Consider the following 15,794-nt stretch of genomic DNA (forward strand, 5'->3'; position numbering starts at 1 on the left):
TGGCAGCTGGTCAAGGAGCTCAACTCTTATTAATTATGTTTGAGAATATAGACTTTGAATAGTAATAGAAGCACAAAGACGTAGCAAAGAAATTCACCGTTGATAGCGAACCAGTAGCAAATGACGTCGAGTTGATATCTCAGAAGGAGAAAATCCCCCGATTGGGTAGTCGGTGGGCCTGGCTGCCTGAGGCTTGCAATTGTACGGCAGTTGGGCTCCAAGGAGAAGATTTGACGTTGTATTCTCATGCGTCTTGGATCATGAATTATTGCTAATGCAAAAGACTGTTCTTCAATATGAAGTCCATCGCCCTTCTCTCAAACGAGTGAATGTTGCAGTTCTAAAGCTACAAGCAGCTGCCTAAGGTATAAGCTTCTCACCGCCCACTGGTTGCTGTCTCTATCTACTCCGTATCTGGGTCGGATGAATCTCCGCGCTGTCAACAAGACACATTGCATCTTCCATCGACGCTGCGTCGACCAGGGGTCCGGACACGATGTCCAGGACAGAAAGCTCCATCACCAACGGGCATGTGGTCTCGTCTGCAGAGCAAAATGGAGAACGCGCGAACGCTCACCTCCCAATTGACATGTTCAACGCCAGTTCCGTTGCGGATATCAAGGCCGCCCTGTCACACCTCCATGAGCAAGAAGTCGCCGTCACCGCTCGGCTGGACGCCCTTGTCGCTTCACAGAAAGATTTCTCCCGGGAGCTAGGGCGATTGGATCTTCTTCGCGCCCATTTGGGTTCCCAGACCAGCACCACCCACGCAATCAGCCATGGCATGTTGTCCGACGCTGCGGCTACCGCAGGTCGCATCTCGAGTGCCGTCCGTCGGCTCGACCTAGAGCAGTCAAGAGTGAAAGCGACGCTGGAGGTGGTAGAGCAGGTTTCGGAGCTGAAGGCTTGCGTTCTGGGGGTTGCAGGCTCTATGGGTGCTCCGCAGGACTGGGAAACTGCGGCCAGTTATCTGAACAGGGCGTCCAAGATACCTCCGGAGGTAGTTCATGGTACTTTTGCGGCTGAGCTGGTGCCGACCGCTGAGGTTCCTGACCCGCCAAACGTCACTCTGGATAATGCAGCTGAATCGCTTTGCGGCTTATTCCTGCGCGAGTTCGACAAGGCCGTCAAAGAGAACGATGGCGCTAAGATCACACGGTTTTTCAAACTGTTTCCTCTCATTGGTCGCTCTGAAGTTGGTCTGGATGTGTATGGGCGCTATGTATGCCAAGGGGTGGCATCGCGGGCGCGAGCGAACCTCAATGCCGGCACGGGAGGTGCTCACAGCAAAGATGGCTTCTTCTACGCAAATGCGCTGACGAAACTGTTTGAGCATATCGCCCAACTCATCGACGGACATGGAGCCCTTGTGGAGCGCCATTACGGCCCGCGGAAGATGAACAGGGTTATCGAACGTCTACAGCTCGAGGCGGATCTCCAGGGTGGGATTATTCTGGACACCTGGAGCGACGAGCGGCACGTCGATCGCAAGCTCACAGACATCAAATCGTATGCCTTTACTTTCTTGGTGCAGAGTTTCCTTCCCGCTCAACGCAGTTCAACCCCTCGGTCGAATTCCCCAGCAACTCGCGATGGGCTCCCCGCTGAAGATGAGGGGGTAGACATGAAAGAGATCGACGGGCTACTAAACGAAATGGCAGTCATGCTTGGCCGCTGGTCTCTCTACTGTCGATTCATCGCTGAAACTTGCAATGTAAGTCATCTGACTGTCTCAACAAGCCTTTTGGATGGACCTATTCAGAAAGCTGACTCTGTGCAAGGCCACCGAGGACGAAAGTCAAAAGTTTACGTCACCCAAGTTTCTACAGGAAGCGAGCCTTTCCAAGAAAATCAATGACCGTCTAACCAACCCATTCAATACTATGACCACCTTTTTCTTCCGTCGCTCGGTTGAAAAGGCATTTCAGTTGGATGAACAGCCTTCTGGTCTGACCCTGCACCCACAAAAGCCATTGAAGGCAGATCCTCCTCATATCACATCAGCAGTGGACGACATCATGTACATCGTCAACAAGGTCTTGCAACAGTCACTGGCCACGTCGCAAATCTCGGTAGTGACTAATGTCGTCCCCACGTTGTCACGGGTTCTTGGATCGGACTTCATCGGAATGACACAACGAAAGATGCGTGATGAATGCTATCCCAAAGCGCCCGTCCAGGGGGCTCAGCCGCCTGAACAGGCCGTGATCTCCTTTCTCGTCTTGATCAACAACCTGGATGTTGCCGTCGACTACATACGCCGCATTGTGCAGAACCACACCGAGACGAAAAAGACCATCACTGGTCCGGATGGTCAGGTCGAGGAAACGGACCAGCTGAGGTCCCTCTTCCCCGTGCCTGCAGAAGCCCAACTTGCGGCGCAAACGCTGCAGACCCTCGCCTCGTCCTTCGAGTCCAAGGTGAATGACCTCCTATCCGACGGCATCCAGGTCGTATTCAACAATGTCGTCAAGAACCGCCTGCGACCTATCCTTGCAGATGCTTTCCGAGACATCGAATACCAACCACGGGACGACAGCGACCCAACCAGCACAGTCTACCACGACTACGGCGACGGAGACGAGGACGTAGACGACGGCGCCAGCCGAGCGGAGCTGGTCCGTCCTCGCTTCGCAGCCAGCTGGACCGAGCTCCTCCTCCCCATCTCCCGCATCCTCACAGCCTCGGCCTTTGATCGCCTTCTGAACGTCACAGTCGCGTATCTGGCCCGGCTGCTCGAGAAGCGACTATGGTCGTACCACGGGCGGATCAACGCACTGGGCGCCACCCGACTCGAGCGCGACGTCTCGGGCGTGGTAAGCGCAGCGGTGGACGTAGGCGGCGCCCAGGGGGCCTCGGGACGCTACCGACACCGGGAGGCGTTCGCCCGCTGCCTGCAGATGGTGCTGGTGATGGGAATGGACGACGACGAATGGGAGGACGTCACCCGCGGAGGCGAAACGGCAGAGGTACTCGATAAGCTCAATCGGGAGGAGCGCGCGCGGATCCGCGCAATGGTGCGGCGGTGATCTTGCGTCGTCTTTTCCTTTACATAGTGTATACTGTATAGACTCGCCGCGAATGTAAATAGCATAACCATCAGATAGAAGCATTTACTGCTGAACCCGGCAACAACCCTTGTCCTCCCATCGTCGATGCGGATCAGAAAGACGTAGCTCGGCCCCAGCTCGCGTGCAAATCGAAAACACAGTTACTAGTGCAGAACTTACGCCTCTCATGGAAACATGATCTCCACATAGACAAATTCGGAACAGCGCGGGTGGGTGGATATACCAAAAGTAGCCAGGCTTAGGAGGTTAGAGCAGACGTAATACCATCCCGCTGGACCGGCGCTACGCTATGCGAAAGTGAAGTAGTCACATATGGTGCTAACCAAAATATACACAATGAACAAGCACAGATTATCTGATAGTTATTGAATTATTCAAGTCTATACACGTGGTATCGTTGCTAGCTCCAATGACTGACATCCCCGCCTGTCAAAAAAAAAAAAAAAAAAAAAAAAGTATATACAAAACAGCCGTAGATCAGGACCAGATGAACGCCGATGTTGCTAAACCAAGAGTCACAGACAGCGTGGGATGAGAAAAAAAAGAATACACATGGAGTCACTGGCGTAGCCCCAGGCGACGCAGCATTGAAAAGCGGAAGCCGAAAAAACGATGCTGGATATCTCGAATAGTTCGCTCGGAAAAGAGACAAGAACAAAAAGGGGGGGGGTCGCGGTTGAAGAACGGGGGTTAACTGAAGGTGGAAGAAAATGAGGCAATGAGGCAGGAGATGAGGTTATTATGATGAGCCGTCTTGCTTCTCGTCGATTTGAGGAGCTGCAGGTGTCTCGTGCGTCTCTTGGACCTGCGCAGGACGATTGTGCTCGGCGACCTGTCGTGGAGCCGGTGCGATCTTAATCTCCTGAATGCCAGAGTCGCCTTCACTGCACCCTCGGCTGTCGATTCCCACGGGAGTCTGGCCTTCGAGCATCTCGCTGTGCTCTCCGATGCCATAGCGGGCAGCGTGCGGGATCTCGTGGCCGTCTTCGAGCTGATCGTGCTTCTGCGGCGTCCAGGCGAGGTAATCACGGCGAACTTCGACATAGTCGTATGCAAACTCGCCCAGCTGGTCGTCGTCCATGCCGAGCAACTCTGCCTCTTCGGAGGCACGCAGTTTCAGGCCAGGAATAGCGTTGATGGCGTAGGCAATGATCGCGGAGACGACGAAGGAATAAGCGCAGGAAGCCACGATAAAAGCAATCTGAATGTAGAGCTGCTTGTAGTTGTGGATGACCCATCCACCAACTCCTGATCCAGTGTTCACGCCGTCCAAACCGACGATTGCATCATCTGCGAAAAGGGCGTTGAAAATAAGGCCAACGATTCCCGCGACACCGTGTTCGGCGAACACATCCATAGAGTCATCGATACGGATCCAGTATTTAACTATACAAAGAATATGGTTAGCAAAGCGAACTAGGCGTCATAAACTTTGTCAAACTTACCCTTGGTGGCATAGTTGCAAACAACGCCAGTCACGATACCGAGAATAACACTGGCCCACGGGGTCAAAAAGCCAGAGGCGGGAGTCGCAGCAACCAGACCGGAAATAGTGCCGGAACACCAGCCAACCATCGACCACTTTCTAGCCAGACGCCAATCGAGAAGAACCCAGGTAATGGCTCCAAAGGCAGCAGTCAGGTTTGTGTTCCAGCAAGCCATGGTGGCTCGAATGTTGGCACCGAAGGAAGAACCACCGTTGAATCCAAGCCACCCGAACCAGAGGAAGACAGTTCCGAGAAGAATGAGCGAGACGTTGTGAGGGCGGAAGTTCAACATCATGCGTTCCTGACGACGACCGAGGACCATCGAATAGGCGAGGGCTGCCATACCGGATCCGATTTCGACAGGGCCACCACCGGCATAGTCCATAACACCGTATTTGAATGCCCAACCGTTCACATTCCACACCCAGCAAGCCATAGGACAATAGACGATAGTAGCCCAGACGAAGGTGAAGACCATGGCGGGAAGCAGGCGCCCACGTTCTGCAACAGCGCCCATAATAATAGCCGCAGTGACACCACAGAATTGCATCTATGCCAGACAGGCTTGGTCAGCCTGCAATGTACGCTAAATCCTGGCAAATCTTGAATGGTGGTATCATACCTGGTAGAAAGCAAAGAGGAGGTTAGGAATGAGAGGTGATCCAGGACTTGGGTCGGCCAGAGTTTTCATGAGACCAAAGTTGCGAAGGTTGCCAATGTAGCCGTTGGTGGCAGTGGGAGAGAAGGCGAGTGAATAACCCCAAAAGTACCACTGGAAGGTGACAACGGAGAATGATGCCATACAGGCCCAGATCATACTCAGAGCCGACTTACGACGCGCGAGACCAGAGTACAGGAATCCAAGGCCAGGAACCATGACCATGACCATGGCGGAGGCCACGATGATGTACGCCTGGTCACCCGATTGGAACCATTTGTTCAGGTTCTCCGTTCCTGAAAATGACGCTGTTAAAACCACCGCTCCATGCAAAACGAGCAGAAACTAGAAAACATACTGGAATCACCGCCAATGTCATTTGTGGCCAGCTGCTTATAGTTCGAGGGAGCACCAGTCCAGTTGTATGACGCATAGTCCGGGATGAATGGAGCAACGCCTGGTTGAGACGACATGGTGAAATGCTGAAATTATGATTCTACGTGTATGCTGAGTTGATGAAGAATGCAGAGAATCTCAATGCATGCGAAAACCACCAGACACTCTCTCCCGGGATGTGTGGCCGTTGCGTTGTAGGGTGGGCGGGGAGAGAGGGATATAGTTATGGTTCCCGATGCCGGAGGGAGAGGCAGAGAGCGGAAAAGGCTAGCGAGGAAAGTGACACAACCGGAGGGCGGGAAGTCTCGGTTGAAGAGGAATTGTATAGACGGGTCGAAATGGATATATTGTTGGGTAGATCTAACCTCCTACTTCGCTCACTCAAGAACGAGACCGTTGTTGAAAAGAAGGATCGATCGAGCGAGTGGGTGAGAGTGAGCAAGTAGTGAAGAAGTGCAGACTCCGCTCTGTGGAGAAGAACAATTGCCACTGGGGCGGAGGACGTAGTATATAAGAAGATGGCGAGAAAAGATAGATAGGGTCATAGGAATTTACTCAAGCGTTCTGGAAAGGCATCCCGGTGGGCCTGGAATTGAACGGGACACACGGATTTGCGTTTGCAAATCTGAAGGAGTCAAGCGATGATAGCGATAGATTGACAGTCTTCCATGGGCAGACAAGACAGTGAGAAGCTGTGGGGCGGTAATTTATCGATATTTTTAAAATGCTTTCTTTGTGATGATATCGGTTGATATTAGTGTTCGTATTAGTCTTCCAGCTTGATTGTAGGTGGATACTGGTCCTGGGACAGTCAGATGCGATTTCCCTGCGGAAAAATAAAATAAATTAATAAAAATAATAAATGTTATGACTCGAAATAAAGCAGCAAGAAGGATTCAAAACGAAACCTCCTTGCAGCTTTGGAGGGAGACGCGGTTAAACCAGAAAAATGAAAAGAAGTACGGAGTACCTGGAGAAACATGCAGGTGGCACCCAATGGAATAATCGATTCAATGAAGATAAGTACAATAGGTAAGGTATCCAATAAACATGTTCGAGTCTAACGACTCTGGGCCAATCAGCCACAGAAGAAGATAAACTCACCAATAAATGGCGATCCCATATGAAGTTGAGCTCGACTCCAGCACTCAGCATCCAACATCATGATCTACCTAGGACACCCTGAAAAAGACTCGACTGTCCGCATTCCAATGACGGTATGAGAACACTTTTGAGACAATTGTTGCTCGCATCATAGCCTCTTTGCATCCTCGACGTGCCTCGTGGCGAATGCCTCTCAGTATGGAGTAGTGGATATCCAAGTTTTACCCGACTGGACCCAACTTTAATCCGCTCTGTTATCCCGGCCGGCCAAGACCACCGTCGAGATGGTGTGGTAAACTGGTGACTGTGGCGAATACATAATCATATTATCATTGCACTCCATGGACAGTAGTCATCGTCATGGCCTGGTGGATAGGGATGATAGAGAGACAGATAGCAAAGGCTCTTCTCTTCCACCCCCAAACATCGTTTCGTTGCTTTTTTCCATGCCAGGTGGTTAAATATTCCTCTTAGCTTCGAGCACTGGCATGTGGTTTGTGCCTCATATTCAGGCTGACTGTGTAGGTGGTTGCTGTACAACCTCAAACCGCGTCGACTGCCGGGTTCTTGCACTTATTTATGCTCTAGATAAAACACCACGACATACTTCTCCAGGCAGATAGACTGTAGTACTGCTATCTACCTTGAGATGATAACATATCCGCCCATGCATTCCGCCATAGATAGATAGATAGATAGATAGATAGATACATGTTGATAGTCGTACTCCAGTAAGCGTTGATGATATGAAGACACCTCCACCCCTGTCAACTCCGCAGTACAGCCCCCATACAAACTCCATCTGGCTCGTTTCCATGGCGCAGATAGCACCATCAAGAGAGTTCAAGTCTCTAATCTCAGGTTGATCCGGAACGCGAATGCGGGTTCCTTATCAATTGCTGTTTCTCTCAAGTCATCTTTCGCTCACCCTGATAAGCAAATCGATTGGCTGTGAGGCCCCGATAAGGTCCTTGACGCCACCTGCCGGGTGGGTGGGGCCCTTTAGCTCCGGATGTGGTATGGCTGAAGCTGAAGGAGCCCCACACAACTGATAACAAGAAGCTTGGCCAATAACAGCTCGGCCCAACCCAACCCTGGTCGGTTCCTGCTGACTTTCCCTCATTTTCCCGATGTCTCGTTCGGGCATTTCAGGGACCCAGGCTTCGTGCCCAGGATGCCCTTGTCTGGAGTTCCTCCGGCTGGGCGTTCGGTTCGGGATCAGATTCATATGTCAGCCTGATCAGCCGGAAACACTTTTTGCCAGCAGTCAATGCTCGACTCTCGTGCCTTGGGTTTCTAATCTGGTTAAATTGGGCATCGACTTGGAAGCTCTCTGCGCCGTAGTGTCTGACTTGAAACATGGCTTGTGAGGAACACGGGCCCGATATATTTTTGCTGCCGTTCATTTCGGAGTTGATGCCTGAAGCTCCGGTTGATATCGCTCTAGTCAAGAAGCTGCGGTATTCATACTGTAGACCGCCTCTATGATATTGGTCCTATCACAGTATCTCCTGTGGGCCGTCGGACTGTTCGTACCTGGAGTAGCTATCGCCTGCAGAAAGTTAGCTTTAGTGATACTGAGCATACGAATTACAGCAGCTCCCGGCGCAGGGAATCTGATCCTGAATGACAACAACCGACATCGTAGATTTTGTCCATGTCAATCACGAATGATGAATATGATATATGAACTCGAAATAAGGATTCCTGCATACCTACAGTGGGGTCACTAGCCACTTAGCTAGTCAACTATATGTGGTGCTCCGTACTAGGCTAGCCCTAGGTCGCATGGCCTCTAATTGAGTAACCAGCAGTATCTGTTACGAAATCACCAGCCTCTGCCAGCAATTCGATAATTCTATTGGCATTTAACGACTGTCCAGGCCCATCTTTGACATCAACGAGCAGATTGACTCGGTTACTCGAGAATCTAGAGACTTCCGTGGTCGCGTGGGGATATCTGGGGATGTGCACGTGGGTTTACACCGGCAAATATATGTCTGCCAACAGCTTGTCTCAAAATATATACCAAGCCTCAAGATACGTTCACTTGATAAATACTAGGCTCAGTAAGCTCACATCTACACATATGAGTAGCTCATTCGGGTAATAATTCATCTCGAGTTAAATAACCTGCGTGGATAATGCATTGAGTACTTGCGCGGTAGACTCACACTCAACAGAGAAGGCACATGCAGATTCCCTGGCATGAGCAAGCGAGCGAGCGACTCTGTCTGAATTATGTAGCAAAAATTGATCATCCTCTTCAACAACCTGGCCTGCTGGCCCAATGGTAAGGCGCTTGACTACGGATCAAGAGATTGCAGGTTCGAATCCTGCGTAGGTCATTTTTTTTGCATCATTCCCGCCCGATTCCCACGCTCTCTCTTTGCTTTTAAAGCGACGTTGACGATACAGACAGATACCTGGATGCTCCTTAAACCTCTTGACTCGCCTAGACATTCTATGTAGTCGTTGTTTGACAAGCAATAGAATCATAAAGGTATAAGATTATGTATATGTTTATGCATGTCCAATAGCCAAGGACTCATCATTGATTCACAGTACACACCAAGAAAAGCAAGACAACGCCGCCCCTGCAGCCTCCTTTCTATCGAATGCACAGTCCATCAGTCATTCCCATATCAAACATTGACACTGTACCCCACCCCAACAGCTCTTCGCCGCTTGACGGCGTTCAGGTATTTCCGACCCTCGTCCACCCAGAACACAGTGCTTGAAATGCACAGAAGTCTAAACAGATGGGCGACATTGAGGGGTTCGGTCTGAAAAATGCGCTGGAAGAACGGAACATAGATTACACAAGCCTGCCCGAACAAGGAGCCCAGAACCGCATAGTTGAACATCTTGTTCCCGAAGAGTGAGAGCTCGCCGCGAAGCACGGATTTGCTCTCGCTGCGACAAGTCAAAGCGTTGAACATATCGAAAAGAACAAAGCAGGTAAACGTCATGGTCGTGTCGTGGGCAGTCACCACGCGGGAGCGCTTCCCGGGGTTGGAGACATCGTCGGCGTCGCCCATCTCGTAGACATAGATCGCCAATGTACCGAGCATGATCACGAAGGCCGACGTAAGTACTCGCTGAATCAATGGTCTCGTAAGAACCCGGGCCGTCCTCGGTCGCGGGGGGCGATTCATGATGGACGGGTCGACGGGCTCAACACCCAAGGACTGTGCTGGTGGGCCATCCATGAGGATATCTAAGAAAAAAGTAAGCAAACAAATACAACCCACATACAATCACGGGCAACTCACTGATCCACAGGATTTGCATGGCGTTCAGCGGGTTTTTGAAACCTAACGTGGTACTCAACAAGACAAGACTGAGAGCAGCCACACTGGTGCTGAGCTGGAAAGTAATAAAATTCTGGATGTTGTAGAATATGCCCTTGCCTTGCTCGATCGCACGCAAGATGGTGGAAAAGTCATCGTCCGTCAGGATCATATCCGCAGCCTCCTTGGCAACGTCGGTACCCAACTTGCCCATCGCAATGCCGATGTCTGCCTTCTTCAAAGCCGGTGCATCGTTCACCCCATCGCCAGTCATGGCCACGACGTCCCCCCGAGACTGCAGAGCGCGCACGATCTTCATTTTATGTTCAGGGCTGGTGCGGGCGAAAATTGAGGTGGTCGAAATAGCCTGTGCAAGGTCCGCAGTACTCATACGGTCTAGGTCCTGACCGGTGAGAACAGGCCTCGACCCCGGAGAATCTCTTACTGGCATTCCGAGTTTCTTAGCAATCGCCACTGCTGTCGTCTCTGCATCTCCTGTGATCATGATGACTCGTACTCCTCCCGCCATGAGACGCCTGATGGACTTGTGGACATCCTTTCGGGGAGGGTCGTTCATCCCAACCAGCCCAGCAAAGACCAGTCCAGTGTATCGATCATCCTCATCACCCTGACTAGTGCTGGAAAGAGGAGTGCCGGATCTGCTGCCAAATACCCTCCCTCCTCTGGGCGTGTCTCTGACTGCTCCGCTAGCGAACGCCAGCACTCTCAGCCCCTCAGATGCCATGTGTTCTGCTGCCTGCCTCACGGTATGGCGTCGCGGCTCATCCAAGATGACCTCACGACCATCCTTGGTCAGGTAGGTATCACACCGTGCCAGGACTTGTTCCAGAGCACCCTTGATATAGGCAACGTTATTGGCACCGGCAAAGGATGGTGCGTCGTTCTGCCCACTGCCAATGATGACACCCATCCATTTACGCTCGGAACTGAAAGGTGTTTCAGCCGCACGCCTGCTGATGCGGTCACGGAGGTCATCTTCACCAAAAGTGTCTAGCAAGTCCAAGATCGCGACATCGGTCGGTTGACCAACCCATCGGCTCTTCACAGCCCCAGATGCGCGGTCCACGGTGGAACTGAGCACTGCTGCTGAAGATGCGCTGGCTGGAGAATTTGCACTGACCCGCCAGAGTCGGGCATTATTGGCAATATTACCGATTCGGAGAACGGTTCGGGCAGCGGGGCCCGGAGTCAAAGAGGAGATATCACTATGGACCTCGAATGGTTCCGGGCAGTCGAAATGCCACATCTTGGTGACAGCCATGTGATTGAGCGTGAGAGTGCCTGTTTTGTCGCTGCAGACCACATTCACTGATCCCAGGGTCTCGACGCTCGGTAGCCTTCGCATGATCGCTCCCCGCTTGGCCATCCGCAGTACACCCAAAGCCAGAGTGACAGTCACAATGATCGGAAGTCCTTCCGGAATTGCAGCGACCGCGAGAGAAACCCCGATGGTGAACATCTCGAGGAGCTTTCGACCCTGCACTAACCCGATCACAACAATCAACGCAATCACACCAAAGGAGATATAGCTCAACTCCTGGCCCAGACGATCCATTGAAAGCTGGAGTGGCGTGCGCGGGCTCTCGATCTCCTGGAGTGACACCGAAATGCTGCCAAACTCTGTCTTGGCACCAGTCCCAATGACAATTCCCTGGCCGTACCCCGACCGCACCAACGTCCCCATGAATGCAATATTATGTTGTTCATTCAACCGTATATCCGCGCCAACAGCGCCGCTGGCGGGAGCGTCATAGAACGGTGACCGAGGGGGACTAACGATTTTGGGAGAGTGGGAGACTGCGGCCTTGGTGCTGCGAAGTGCCTCGGGGTATTTGGCCACAGGCTCGTTCTCGCCAGTCAAGTTCGACTCGTCAATGGTCAAGTCAGTAGCTGCAGTAATTCGTATGTCCGCCGGAATGCGGTCGCCGGTGGTAAATAGAACCAAATCCCCAGGGACAAGTTCGGAGGCCAGAACAGTACTCGAAGCTTTTATAGCCGCCGATGCCGAGCTGGGGCTCTTGCTCGCAAGGTCCTCCAATTCGATATCCGGCCCCAAAATCGCGGCCGTAGAGTTATTCATAAGAGGAGCGCTCGAAGGGGGAATGTCGCGGATGAGGTGTGCATGATGGGGCACGAGACGATTCAATGCCTCCAAGGACTTTTCGGACCTGTACTCCTGAACGAATCCGACGGTCACCACAATAGTCACAGCGAGGGTAATGCTGACGGCGTCATCGTAATTGCCCATAAAGAATGAGATGGCCGCGGACGCCAACAGGAGAAGGATTAGTGTCTCCTTGAACTGCTTGACAAACCGAAGCCACAAGGGCTCGGGTTCTTCATGCGGCAATTCATTTGGTCCATCTCGCAATAATCGTATCTCTGCCTCTGCCGGAGTAAGTCCGTGAAGGAGAGATGTCTGTAGGCGCTCCGCGGTTTCTTCAGGACCTAATAGGGAGTACGTTGACGTGGACGTCTATCAAACAGCTCAAGTCAGAATTCGATCCATTGGACAAGGCCCCATTCATTTGTGAGTGGGTTATCAGAAGTCTTTCCAAACACAATAACACTTACTGATGGTGACCGCACGCCTGTTATAGGGGCTGTCGATGATGGTCTCGAAGCCTGGGCATTATGCAAAGGTAGCGCAGGCGTTGCGGACCTTGACATCTCTCATGCTCTGTCAGAACAAGGGAACATTCAAACCGGGTTCGTAATCCTTATCATCCCGTTATCAAAGGACAAAATTGGGAGAAAGAAGCGCAGTTTGGAATTTGCCAAATTTCTTCTGATGCTCCGTCCGATAGGGCTGGAGAGTATGCAAAAGCCACGTTCTCAGACGCGCGGCGGAGTGCGGTATCAAGATGGGAGGGGACTAAGTTGAAACAAGACGGGCCGTGCAGAAGGTCTGGACACCGAGTCATTGGTTAGTACGTAGCTGAGGAGTTAGATAGGTCATGGGCGTAGTCAATCATGGGCGTACATTAGACTTATATCAAGGTGAAAACAACTGAAACAGATTAATAGCCCCGGAATATCCAGGAATGCAAGCTTGATCCGTAATACAGCACTGCTTATTCCGTATCTGTCTTGTAGAATACCTCCCTATCCGTTCTTGCTGGGGCCATGTCAATAATCACGTGATTAGCTTTGATCTGGTCTAGTACAGCGGATCAATATTATTCCCTATACGCCCGCATCCGGAATAGCTTCAAGTTATGCACAACTGATCTTCATACCATTACGTAAGGTATGATATACACGTGACTGAAACCTCGCACCGTTAAGCCAATCAACGCCTGTGCTCTCTCGTTGTGCTGTCATAGTCCCGTGCTCCCGTTGCTGGGACGAGAACTTCTGGGAGGACTGAGGAGGCTGGGCAAACCTCAGGCTCCCCATTAAGGTACCTGCCTTCCACCCGCCGCCCGCCAGACGCGCCTTTCGCAACTCTTTCTCTCTTGTTTCCCATCGCACCACACCCAACCACCCTTCCTCCTTGTTTTTCCCCCTTCTGTACCCACCTTGTTGGGATTGATTTTGTATCGCAGTGCATGCGATTATTGATTTACTACTCGACTGGATCAGTTGCTGTTCTGTGTTCAGCTCTTTTCCTTGTCTCTTTGGACGCCTTAGGGGCAGGAAATCACTCGCCGATCCTCTGGTGTTGACCGTGTTGTTCGGATACCGCGCGTCACCAACCTCGTTGCCAGGGACCTCCCAAACAAATCACCCCGCACTAGGCGGGCATCTTTTTGGATATTCGATTGCATTTCCCATTTGGTCCTTCCATCCATACCTCGTTTGACAATGTTCTATTCCGAGACTCTGCTGTCCAAGACCGGGCCGTTGGCCCGCGTCTGGTTGTCGGCCAACCTTGAGCGCAAGCTTTCTAAATCTCATATTTTGCAGTCGGATATTGAGAGCAGTGTCAATGCCATTGTTGATCAAGGGCAGGCTCCGATGGCCCTGCGACTGAGTGGTCAGTTGTTGTTGGGAGTGGTTCGGATCTACAGCAGAAAGGCCCGATATCTTTTGGACGACTGCAACGAGGCTTTGATGAAGATTAAGATGGTAAGCTTGATTGCTCTTTGCGCTCAATGCTTGTCAAGCTTTACTGATATGTGTGGCTGTAGGCGTTCCGTTTGACCAACAACAATGACTTGACATCTACCGTTGTCGCTCCTGGCGGCATCACTTTACCTGATGTGCTTACCGAATCTGATTTGTTTATGAACTTGGACTCCTCTTTGCTTTTATCGCAGACTCTTAATCTGGAGCCAGAAGGCAAACGGCAGGGACACTCGATGGACTTTGGAAGTCAACTGCTACCTGATAGTAGCTTCCGACGATCTGTCTCTCAAGAACCACCACGCTTGGAGGACCACACGTTGGTTGATTTAAACTTTGGCGACGATGATGACACCCATATTGGCCGTGATTTCAGCATGGAAGTTGGCCGAGATGCTCCCGCTCCCCGTCCCTTCGAAGACGACCTCCTCAGTGACGCCGGCAAGTTCAACGACGTTGACCTGCAGCTGGATCTCGGCGAGGATGACGCTCCTCTGGATAAGATGGATCTTGGCGAAGATGGCCCCCAGGATCACTTCAATTTCGATGATTCTTTGGATATCGGTGGCGACGACGAGCTCACGCGTGAAGCCGAAGAACGCCGACAGCAACGCGACTCTGAATCCGCAATGACAGAACTTTCCGAGGAAGAACTCAACAGACTCGAGGCGGAAGAACTAAAGTTGTCGAAGGGAGGACGAGGAATTCTAGACGAGGAGTACGCCGACGGCGAGCACGAAGATGACGTTACCGTTCAACAAGCACAGCGCGCCAAGCGACGAAAGGTGATGCCGGTCATGGATCTGGATGAGGCTATCGACTTCAAGCCCAGTCATATTAAAGAACAACAGGCAGATCGATCTGGAATCTTGAAACCGGCAGCGTTCTTGCCTCGGGATCCTGTTCTTCTTACCTTGATGAACATGCAAAAGAATGGCGACTTTGTGTCAAATGTCCTTGGCGCGGGCCGCGGTCGTGGTTGGGCCCCCGAACTCCGTGATCTACTTTCATTTGACGCCATCAAGAAGGCAGGTGAATTGAAGAGAAAGCGCGACAGCGGCATCGCCGACATGGATGTAGCCGCAGCGACTGCTCCTGCTCTGGACTTTGGCGACGAAGAAGCCATCGTGCCGGTGGACGAAGGAGTTGGTCTCGACTCGACCCTTCACCAGCGGTCGGAGATTGAGTTTCCCGGAGACGAGGAGGAACAGGGACTGCATCTGAGCGACGACGAGGGCATGCATCACCCTATGGAAGAGATGATGGATGATACGACTGTGCACCCCGTGGATAGCGGCCCGGTCTCTGTTGGTACCAAACACGCCGTCCACATCCTCCGCGACGCGTTGGGCGAGTCTGCCGCCGACCAAAAGAAGAGCGTCAAGTTCCAGGATCTGTTACCCGAGAAGAGAACGAGCAAGGCTGATGCCACCAAGATGTTCTTCGAAGTTTTGGTCCTGGCCACCAAGGACGCAGTCAAGGTTGAGCAGGGTACCAACTCTGTTGGCGGTCCTATCAAGATCCGCGGGAAGCGTGCGCTCTGGGGCTCGTGGGCGGAAGAGAATGCGAGCGGGAAGGCTGCTAGCCAACCCACTGAGGTGACGGCCTGAGCAACGTCTTACATACCTTTTCGTCTTCTGCAATGGCTATTGTTTCATGTACAGTTGACTCGTTTGTTCTTTATTCTCCTTTCTGG

At 51.9% G+C, this 15,794-nt stretch overlaps 4 protein-coding genes and 1 non-coding gene across 5 annotated transcripts; 3 read left to right on the plus strand and 2 right to left on the minus strand.

The window, feature by feature from the left end:
- Positions 1 to 496: 496 nt before the first annotated feature.
- Positions 497 to 3,029, plus strand: Aspvir_001110 (Golgi transport complex subunit COG4; the record flags this gene model as incomplete). The annotated part of the gene is made up of 2 exons (XM_043266239.1): positions 497 to 1,714; positions 1,782 to 3,029. The coding sequence occupies 2 exons, from the start codon at positions 497 to 499 to the stop codon at positions 3,027 to 3,029; spliced, it is 2,466 nt and encodes an 821-aa protein (XP_043122174.1).
- A 781-nt stretch (positions 3,030 to 3,810) lies between these two features.
- Aspvir_001111 (ammonium transporter) lies at positions 3,811 to 5,689 on the minus strand (the record flags this gene model as incomplete). Its single annotated transcript, XM_043266240.1, has 4 exons — positions 3,811 to 4,457; positions 4,517 to 5,108; positions 5,181 to 5,512; positions 5,575 to 5,689. 4 exons carry the CDS (start codon positions 5,687 to 5,689, stop codon positions 3,811 to 3,813), a joined length of 1,686 nt encoding a protein of 561 aa, XP_043122175.1.
- A 3,303-nt stretch (positions 5,690 to 8,992) lies between these two features.
- On the plus strand, positions 8,993 to 9,064 carry Aspvir_001112. The gene has a single exon. It is a non-coding gene; the product is annotated as a tRNA-Arg (tRNA).
- A 297-nt stretch (positions 9,065 to 9,361) lies between these two features.
- pmr1 (Ca(2+)/Mn(2+)-transporting P-type ATPase PMR1) lies at positions 9,362 to 12,700 on the minus strand (the record flags this gene model as incomplete). The annotated part of the gene is made up of 3 exons (XM_043266241.1): positions 9,362 to 9,936; positions 9,992 to 12,506; positions 12,605 to 12,700. 3 exons carry the CDS (start codon positions 12,698 to 12,700, stop codon positions 9,362 to 9,364), a joined length of 3,186 nt encoding a protein of 1,061 aa, XP_043122176.1.
- A 1,137-nt stretch (positions 12,701 to 13,837) lies between these two features.
- Positions 13,838 to 15,708, plus strand: Aspvir_001114 (kleisin alpha; the record flags this gene model as incomplete). The annotated part of the gene is made up of 2 exons (XM_043266242.1): positions 13,838 to 14,101; positions 14,164 to 15,708. The coding sequence occupies 2 exons, from the start codon at positions 13,838 to 13,840 to the stop codon at positions 15,706 to 15,708; spliced, it is 1,809 nt and encodes a 602-aa protein (XP_043122177.1).
- Between the last annotated feature and the right edge of the window lie 86 nt (positions 15,709 to 15,794).

The sequence above is a fragment of the Aspergillus viridinutans genome, assembly GCF_018404265.1.
Source record: "Aspergillus viridinutans IFM 47045 DNA, scaffold_1, whole genome shotgun sequence".
Classification (NCBI taxonomy): Eukaryota; Fungi; Ascomycota; class Eurotiomycetes; order Eurotiales; family Aspergillaceae; genus Aspergillus; species Aspergillus viridinutans.